The 10,698-nt window shown below is 33.0% G+C and overlaps 1 protein-coding gene across 1 annotated transcript; it reads right to left on the bottom strand.

The window, feature by feature from the left end:
- Positions 1-2,739: 2,739 nt before the first annotated feature.
- Positions 2,740-5,597, bottom strand: RAP (RAP domain-containing protein). Its single transcript, XM_039018929.2, has 3 exons — positions 3,467-5,597; positions 3,280-3,362; positions 2,740-3,144 (listed from the first exon to the last, which is right to left on the bottom strand). The coding sequence occupies exons 1-3, from the start codon at positions 5,319-5,321 to the stop codon at positions 3,073-3,075; spliced, it is 2,010 nt and encodes a 669-aa protein (XP_038874857.1). The 5' UTR covers positions 5,322-5,597; the 3' UTR covers positions 2,740-3,072.
- Positions 5,598-10,698: the final 5,101 nt, after the last annotated feature.

Below are 10,698 nucleotides of genomic sequence, written 5' to 3'. Positions count from 1 at the left end.
AACCCTATACTTAAATTTCAAAATCTACAAATAGTCATGCAAATATCATGTTCTAATTCAAGTCCTTCTATGTCAAGCTAAAACTAAAATCAAAGGTCATTCACTAAATGACCAAAATAACAAAAGCATTAAGCATTCAATTTGCATGCAAGGTAATTGCAACATGAAGAAATAAATAATAAATCCAAAACATTGACCCACAAAATTAAAGTTCCATAACTCAAGAAAACCATTAAAAACTAAAACTTTAATGAAAATATCTTCATAAAATATACAAAGGAAGGGGAAAAACAACATGATATGTGCCACGTTCGTTTTTGTTGCGACTCTATAAACTCAAAGTCTTGAATTTCTTCTTAGCTCTCAAACTCAAGTCTTGAATTTCTTCTTAGCTCTCGAGAATATTATTCAACAACTCTTTCAATGTGCAAAAAGTACTAAAGGGTCATTTGTTTTTTAGGAATATAAATAACTGAATACTTTAGATGACTAGAATTACAGGTATCCGATTTTTTTAAATAAGAATATTTGTTTTGTGGAAATGTTTTTCAAGATATCTGAGAATACTTAGATGACTGTATTTGTTTTATTGAATTTCTACTCAAAAATGTCTTAAATTTACATAATGTTCCAAAAATATCATTACGACTATTTATTCATTTATAATTAATTTAATATAATTTGAACTTATATAAAAAAAAAAAAATTTATTAATTTAAACTGTTTAAAAATTAATATAGTTTTATTATTTTATTTGTTATTTTTCTCAACAAAATAATATATATTAATTTAAAAAATTTTATAAAATAAATATTTATTTGAATTTGAATTTGAATATCTTTCTAAAAAATACAACTACAATATAATCAAAGAGAATAAAATACATAGTTCACAATATTTATTTTTAATTATAAAATGAAAATAAAGAAGAGTGATATTTTATATATGTATGAAAAAAGGTCAAAAAAGTAAAAAAATTATGTTCTCAACACGGGAATCCAGAAAATCTATGTTTCAGAAGGGCATCCAAAACTCCCGAGATACCCGAAAATCTTCAGATGCCCGGACATCTTATATTACCACAAAACAAATGCAGTAATCTGGATTTCCACGAAACAAACGACCCCTGTTGGAGAGTTTTCTGCATGGGAATTGACACAAACATACAAAACTCATATTTGTTTCACAGTTTTCAACACTTTACTTGGGAATAACCTATTCTCAAGCATTCTCATTTCTTTCACAAGGGCTTTCTATTTCCTAACCTATTCTCAGACATTCTCATTTCCCTCACAAGGGTTTTCTATTTCCTTCCAAAACTTTGCATTTCCTCTTTTCTCTTCTCCATCTGTTTTTCATTTTATATATAATCTCATTTTGAATATAGTTAATTACTTAATTAATTAATATTAATTTAATAAAATCAATATAAATATTTATTATAAATCAATAATAATCAATTAAAATACTTACTTAACTTATTTTTAAATAAAAATTTATTAAATGAATGCAATCACTTTTTTACATAAACAATTAATTAATTAGCTAACAATATATTAAATATATCTAATTAGTAAATTAGGATTAGTTAAATTTAGTTAGTACAAAATTTTGTTTTTAATAATAATAATTGATTATTTATTGTTTTCTTTTATAATCAAACAATTATTTATTGAGATTAATTTTAATTTGATTTTTCATTATGTACATATAAATTTTTTTTTAATATCCTTTATTAACATATCATATTTTAAACTTATTTTTCACTTTTTATATAATATATTGTTTATTAAAATATATTTTTATATTATTTAATTAAAATTAAAATTACTAATGTTGAACTTAATTAATTAAAAAATGAATAATATTATATTATAATTAATATGACGTTCATTTAATATATTAATTGGCTAATTTCAATTATAAATTACTCAATTTTCAAATATTTATAACTAAAATTGTTATTGATTCTTAATGAATAAACTTTTACCAATATATTAAATAATATTTATTTTTAAATTAATTAATCTATTACAATTATATAAGATTATAAACATAATTTTTTGTTCATAAAATTCTGATAGCATTTCTCATGCACAATCAAATGCAGTCATATTTGATTCTCAAACATCCTATTTTCAGATATTTTATTCCCAAGGATCCTCTATTCCCACGCATCTATAAACTTTAAACCAAACAACCCTTAAAAGACTTTGCTCTCTAATTGGTCTCCTTTTAAAATGAGTGAATGATTATATTTATAGAGGGGAGGAATAATCTTAATTCTAATCTACTTAGATTCCTTGAACACTATAGGAAACCTATCTGGACTTTAAATTGACTTTCCTATTTGAATTAGAAGAAAAAGGATTCAAATGGTGTTAATTTTGTAGCTTTTAAACATTGTGTGAATCTCGTGGGGCTTGTAGAACTAAGAGAATTAATGATCATTCAAAAAGGTATCGTCTTGGCCAATGAGTTGAATATTCACCTGGTGGAAGGTTCATAATTTTATATAAGAGGGCACAAATTTATATAAATAGAATTTTAAATGCATTGAATTATAACATTTAGATTATGAAATATTAATCAAAAACTACACTAGACCATAATTCTGCAACACCGTTGTAATGACAATGCCTATTCCCACCAATTCTCATATTCTCATCACAATCATTGATGATCACCTATTCAATTAGAAAAAAACTAAGATAGAGAAAATAACCATGACAGAATGTGTAATGGGAAATTCACCAAGATGGGTTGGCAAAGCTAAAAGCTAACAGTTAAAACATTTGAGTATATACATAAATCTTTAAAGAAAATCAAAATCGAAACTTCTTATTTGATACAAGTGAACCTTTTTATAGATGCTAAATATACACAAATTTGTAATGTCCTCACAATCAAATCACATCCATCCCCAACAAGAACATCACAAACTTATCCAAAGCACCTCAGCGATTATTACGGGGTGGTCGATTGCATGCGGTTTTTCCAAACAAATGAAAACTGGTGATACAGCAACATACCTTTCCCGTCGCTAAGGGCTATTCATAATTCATACTACCTTTAATCTATGTGATATTTGAGGATTTCTCGTAGATAGTTTAGTTGTTCAACCTCCCCTTGAAGTTCCTCCCACTACAGGAGAAAACACCATGGATGTAGATTAGATTAGAGAGAGCTTTAGGTCCTTTTATTGGAAAAGAAAACAAGTAAGGACTAAACAGAAACATGTTTTTCATTTAAGAAAAGACCACAAGACGAGGCAGTTACCTCCTGGTGAGACAATGATACCACCTTCCAGCCTGCAGCAGTTATGTAACGACGTTTCAGCACGGTGTGTCCCAAAGGTATCCCTGTTAAACAGTAGAAGCACTTACTTTTATTGGTTTGATTTCTAAAGGGCGCACTAAACACATTTACAAGACTTTTGAATGCTAAAGATTAACTGAAATTTAACCTGTGTTTCTTGAGAAATGAGTTGGACCATCAATCTCCAAAGCAACCTTCTTATCTACTATAACTGCGTCTAAAGTGTAAGCGTCAAATACATATTCCCTGATCCACTCATGACCTGTGCTGACAAGAAGACGGGCTACTTCTTTCTGAAATGATGAAGTTGTTTTCTGATTGAACCTCTTAGTTTTCCCAGCAAGAATGGTTTTCTCTTCAAGATCAACGCTTAAAGATAACCGAAGATGCGAATATTCCCGCTTCAAGCAGTAATGCACAAGACACAGTTGAGAAGCAAACATGATATCATTCCTATGCTGCTCTGAAATACTTTCCTTCTCAAAGTAGCTTATGGTTCTCCAAATGTGGGAAAAGAAACTACGGTCCACTTGCCCGAAGACAGCATAAGACCAAGCTATATTTCCTAGTTGATTCCGATTAAATTTGAGCACTGGACATTCTAATGCTCCATCTGATTCAAGCTCACTACTGACACCAACAGTACTTTCTTGATTACTACTTAATGTTTGTTCACTAAGATAGCATGTAATTTGACTAGCATCCTTGTAAACATTGTCTAAGGATTCCAGCAAAAGGTCAGGAGGCTCATTTAAAGAGGCAAAAGCCCACAATACCTGAGCTAGTTCCTGTTCTTGAAAGGTATGGACTATATCTGATGCTCTTTTTGCCAATTCTGAGAAGAGGTCAGAAGCAGAATGCTGCATTGAAGCAAATGCTCCAGCCATGTTAGCAACATTCTGAGAATTCAACTCCTCTATCTTGGTCAAGGTAACTTCTGCAACTCTATCCATCTCTGACAAATAAAGTTGATCACCTCCAATCTTGGACAATGCCCAAGCAATGTTAGAGATGCCTTGTGCGGAGCATTCTGGCAATGCCGTCATAGCAATACCGATCAGCATAGACATTTCTCTTCGACGAGCAAAAGCTAATCTATGTGATTTCATCATCAAAACTTTGTCCATATTCTTAGCAATCCTATGGAGTGCTGTGGCAATGTTCAAAGGAGACAAAGGGGAAGGACTCAATCCTTTCCCAACAGCAAGGATCATATCAGAAATAACCTCTAAAGCTTCATCTGCAGTCTGTGCTTCTATAATTGCTCTGTTCAAATTGACTTCCTTTTTACGATCCGAAGGCCCCGAGAATTGGGACAATCTATGAATAAATTCCTCCATGGTCTTCTCCTTCCTTTGTTCAAACATCCCACCACCCATCATCCTCACACTCTTACTCAAATCATTACTGTCCTTAATAGCTAAACTATCCAACAAATCCAAATCCATATCCAGTTCCAAATCCTCATCTGAATCAAACTCCAGGTCTTCCTCAATGACATCACTTTTCTTATTAACCCCATTATCCTTACTTTCCAAAATCTTCTTCTTCTTCTTCTTGTGCTTCTTCTTCTTCTTCACAGAAAACAGATCTTCCTCAGTCGAAGCGAAGCCTCTTGCCTCGATAGATCTAAGAGCGACCTTCCTAGCTCTCAAGCACCAGTCCATCCCCTCAGCATCATCAAGAAGCTTCGATTTCATCTGTTTTTTCTTCTTCTTCGGTGGTTGAAATCCCAAAGGGTCGAGCTCTTCAAGCAATTCCACTTCCCAGTCCATATTATCGCCATTATATCTAAAATCCCCATTTTCGCGGTCAAAATCGATACTGTTTGGGCTGTTGACAATAGGGCCATCAGAATTTATACAACTTCCCCGAACATGGCTAACATTAAGTTTTCGCGCTAAAACCCCAGATGCTAATTTGATAGTCGGAGGTGTTTTGTGAGAGAAAGCGGAGGAATTTAAGAAACTAAGGGGAGGAAATGTGCCCAACAACACTTCCATATCAAATTTCTTGCACAAATTTTTTCAAGATAAGATTTGTTATATGTATGAACTATTTCCTATGGCAAAATCGTGAAATTACACCAAAAAACTACAGAAAGAACAATGAATGATAGACAGATTGTGCCAGTAGAACATAGGAAGAGCAGTGGTTAACAAACTAGAGATGGCAACATACCCATCGGAGACTGGAAGTGCCGCATATAGAGATGAAGAGGGCAGTGTCGTTAAGGTCCCAACCCAACGCCATATGAGATAACAGTATAGAAGCCAAATTTCTTTTTTTAATTTTGAGAATTTTTGCCCAAATGCTTACGTCATTAAATCATGAGGGACGCTTTAACCATTTTAGGTGGAGTTAATAAATTTAGAGTTAATATGTTGGAATTAGAAAATTTGTATTTAAAGTGTAGAATTGGAAAATAGAGTTTCTCGATAATTATAAAAAGTAGATTAAGAGGGAAAGAAAAAGTTATTTGATAAAAATGTAAAACATAGAAATAGAGGAGAAGATAGAATTTCTCGATGAACGTGAAACATAAAAAATGGGAAGATAGAATTACTTGACAAATGTGTAAACTTCAATGATATTTATTATTGAAGTTGAGTTGTTTATACTAACCTACGAATTTAATAGGTCAAACGATCCCTTATCTTTTTTGCCCTCTTCATCTTTTCGGGTTTTTTTTCTTTGTGCACCTTTATCTTTGCAGTGCTTGCTTAGTGGTCGTCAAGCGTGTGCTCACAGAGGTCATGGACTCATTGGAAAGGTATTTGAGAGGTCTTCGAAGCTTCAAATGTGTGGATTTTTTCGTTGGAATGTGGGTTTGTTAGGTCGATCGATTTTTTCTTTAGTGAGATTTATTTTTTTTTCATTAAAAAGTGGCATCGAAGCGAGAGTGAGAGATGTGTGTTTGGGGCGTCGAATATATGGTTTTCTCATTAAAAAAAAAAAAAGCGAGATAGTAAGAGAGAGGAGAGTAAGAGAGGAGTGAGATCCTAATCTACGTTCATATGGTCTATTTTTGTGATTCCACCCTAATATGATGTGAAAAACAAAAACTTAATTATGAAAGGCATATTATTTACTTTCTTAATTCCATTCTCAATCTCCACTCTCATGTTGTCTCTTTTCTTCACCATGAATTTTAGCCTTATTTTTTATGTCGGTTCCTATCTTCCATTTTCTGCTTTTATTTCCTTTGCTACCTTTTCTTCTTCATCCTAAATTTACACATTGAAAAAGTACGGACACTTATCGAAGATCAGCGAAAGATTTAATTGGGTTTGGTCTTCTTCCATCGCATGGAAGAACCATGATTTGGTTGTTAGGGTTTTAATACACACTAAAATTTAGTTAGAGTTGGAAGAAAATGGATAATACTTCAAAAGCCCAAAACCCCAATAAAATAGTAAATTTATGGGGAAGAAGAGGGGTAACCATGGGAGTGGAGTTTGAGATTGGGAGCAAAAATAAAAACAGAATAAGAAAATAAAAGATGAAAAAAGAAAAGAAAAGAAAGAATCAAAGAAAGACAGAAAAAAAAGGAGATGAAATAATGGTAGAAAAAAATAAAAGAAAAGAAAGATGAAGATTGAGATTGAGATTTGGATGAAGAAAGAGAAACAAGAAAAAAAATAAAGAAAACAAAGAAATAGTAAAGAGGTGAATGAAGGAAGATATGAGAAAAAAATAAAATAAAAAATAAAAATGGGCCATGTGGTTGGTATGCAGAACCGGGATTATGCCCTAAATCTCGTGGTTTGTAATGTACAAACGAAATTCACTTATTTAATAAAATAAGAAATTATTTTATTTGACATTTAGACTTATGCAACTCAATCTAATAAATTAAGATCCAAGGTTATTTTATGTAATTTAAACATGTATATGGTTAACATACAGGTGAATCATGTTTAAGTAATAGCCTAAATGGTCTATAGTATATAGATAGGGTCGAGTGTCTTATCATGGTGATGCTACGAATACGACTCACATTGTAATTGTTATAATAGTTGTAAAGTATTACAAACGATTTGATTCTAATCGTTCATGTGGAGACATGTGAGTGAGGATATCCTATATAAAGAGTTTGTATCAGACCGGACCACAAAATATTTAGTCTCTCTTTATAACACTGTTAATTGAAGAGATTAGCATTTCAATAGGATGACCATAGGTGACTCGACCTTAATCCTAAGTAAGTTGTGAACTTATGTCTCTGAGGGCAATCCTAAGTCTATTATGAACTCCTATTCACGAGGGATTGTCCTTTGATTTGTATGGGTGAGAGTGGCCAATTCACCGACTTAATATGCCTACCATTTTGGGGATAAAACTGAGTGAGGAGCTGGGAACATTCATAATACAAGATGAATTTCACTCCTTCCCAACTATAGGGTAAGTAGATGAGTGTTCCCTTAAGTGGTGTCTCCGGAATTTGAACAAAGGGCTTTACCCTCTCACTAGTCTGAGAGGGGGTTTCTGTTTAATGGTTTGACTATAAACAGGTTGTTCATTAAAAGAGCACTAGTATTTAAGGATGAAGAAGTAACCTAGGGGTAAAATGGTAATTTTGACCCAACTAATGTTATGAACACTCGTGAAAGACTAACTTGTTGTTATTGGCCTATATCTGTGGACATAGAAATATATCTACAATGAGAAGAGTGTAGCTTGAAGGAAATTAGACATGAGGATTTCCATGAGCAGTGGAAGGATCGTTCCAAATTCCATTTGAAATTGAATACCAATAATTACAATCAAGAAACGGAAACTAACAGGTCATGCACAATACGAAATTACAGCATGCTTACAGATGAGATCAAGGGATAAAGTATACATACCTTTGAAGACTTATTCTTCAAACTCTCTCGATCACTCCAAGCGTCCAAGACAGCAATACACGAACGCTCGAACACAATGATCGCAACACAGCACGATCAACAGCAACCACCACACGAACAGCGCGAACACACAACGAACGGCCTCTGAAACCTCGAACTCAGTCGAGTTGAGTGAGGATACCACCACAATGGTTACCTTGGTATTCTCGATGTGAGAATCCAAAAGTGTGGGCTCTATATGGACTTGATTAGAGGAAGAGACTGGAGGAACAACAATCGTGTAGACGATTGAGCAAGTGGAAGATGAGAAGTGTCTATCGTATAAACGAATGATCAATGATGTAGAAGAAGGTAGCCTATCGTATAGACAATGCCCTGTGTTCGTTTAGCTACGACCAGCTGAGTGAACTATCGTATAGTGACACTCCACAATCGTTTAGTCTCTCTATGAGCTATCGTTTAGTGAATGATTTCACTTTATAACAATCCGTGAGTTTCTTTTCGAATTAAGCAACTCTTCTAAATTTAGGAAAACCTTCGTCCTTTTATCTCACAATTACCATAACACCACCAATAACGTCACACTCAATTGGTTATTAGAGAAAAAGAGATAATTATCCAATAATTAATATTATTATGAATATATATGATAATCAACTTACCATATTATATTTATAACCTGTAGTTTAATATTTCATCTCATGAAACATATAAACCATAGTTCTTTTTCTATTTTATGGTACTTAATGTAAATCATATTTACATCAATCCTCCACTTGATGTATTTCATACACCACACCGATTATATCATATATAATCGAATTTCCTCTTATCAATTTGAATATTTCAAATCAACCCCAAGAACTAATTATCAACTTGAATCCATTGAGCTATCAAGAGGACCTTATGGACCTGTAGCTTGAAGCTCCAACGGTACATGAATAACTGACTAAACTCTTTAGTCATAGGATCCACCATCCGTTAACTATTGGGCACTCCACTAAAGACTGACAACTGCACTCTTCTTATTACAGATATATTTTGTGTCCATATCAACCAACCAATAGTGCGATAACCCTTCACAGATCGCTCGTAAGTATAGTTGGGCCAATTTACCATTTTTTCCCTGTAGTTACATCTAACTCCTTAAGTACCACTAATCCCTCTAATGAACATAAGTCATAGTCCTACTATGACTGAGTCCTCTCTTCCAAAGAGAAGTTGTGGCCACTATGTTCAAGACCTGGAATCAGCCCTTAAGGGAGAAATCAATCTACTTACCCCTGCTTCGGGGAAGGAGTGAATTCCATCTTGTGTAACTGAGTTCCCAGCTCCCAAATCAGACAAATCTCCAAAAAGGTAGGCTTGTTGAATTGGCAATCTAGCCACTCTCACCCATACCACCCTCAAAGGCAGGAGTTCTCAAAACACTTAGGCTTGAGGTCATGTCACCTATGGTTGTTTAGGTGAGATGTAAGTCTCAAGTATCAACGACATTATATAAAGAGATGAATCATCTCGTGGTCCAGTCTTATACAAATTCTTTGTATAGGACACCTCCGCTTGCATGTTTCCACATGAATGGTTAGGATCTACCATCTATAGTAGTTCACAATACTTGCAAACCTCTGCAAAGCGGGTCGTATCCGTAGTGTCACAAGGATCAGGTATCCCTCTTTAATCCTTATACTACAGACCTTTTTAGGTTATCACTTAAGGCATGATCCACTTGTATATCCCATATACATGCTTAAGTTTACATACAATAACCATGGAGTTTTGTTTATTAGATATGAGTAAATGCAAAATAAAATAACTCTTGTTTTATTCATAACAATGTGTACAATTTATAAACTACGAGACTCTAGGAGAATTAGGACACCAGTCCCAACTCAGCTGTGGGTCTTTAGTGAAGTGTACCTACAGTTAACAGATATTGATTAATGTGGTTAATGAGTTTAACCAATTAATCTCATATCGTTGGGGCTTCTGATATGTAGGTCCATGAGATCTCCTTCCTAACTCGTAAAAGGAATTAAGGTAATTATGTCTTGAATAGAGTTTGAAATGTTAAAATTCACTTAGGGAAATAGTATAATGTAATGAATGATACATTATAATGTAAAGTTTATATTTTAATTAAACTTTATAATATAAATTTAATTTTGGATATGATTCAAAATTAATTTATAAGAAATTAAATATTTGAAGGAGTCCAAATATTAAATTAATATGAATTGGATTCATATCAAAACTATAGGTTAAAATTAATATGTATTAGATGAATATTAAAACTATAGGTTATGAGAGAAATACAATTGAATATGATTCATATAACACCTGAGCCCTTACAGGATTCATTAGGTTGAGAGATAAACTCAGACTTGGAGCCTTTAGAAGGGAAAAGTTTGAATAAGTACCTAAACTATGCCTTGGAGGAAGTAATAGTACTTAGGAAATTTCTAAGTATTGGAGGCATAGTAGAGTGGAGTGAAAAATTTGGCTAAGTGTCCAAATTATACTATGAGAA

This window comes from Benincasa hispida, chromosome 12 (genome assembly GCF_027475165.1).
Source record: "Benincasa hispida cultivar pf3 chromosome 12, pf3_genome.v1.1, whole genome shotgun sequence".
Lineage (NCBI taxonomy): Eukaryota > Viridiplantae > Streptophyta > Magnoliopsida > Cucurbitales > Cucurbitaceae > Benincasa > Benincasa hispida.
This window is presented reverse-complemented; position numbering and strand designations above follow the sequence as displayed.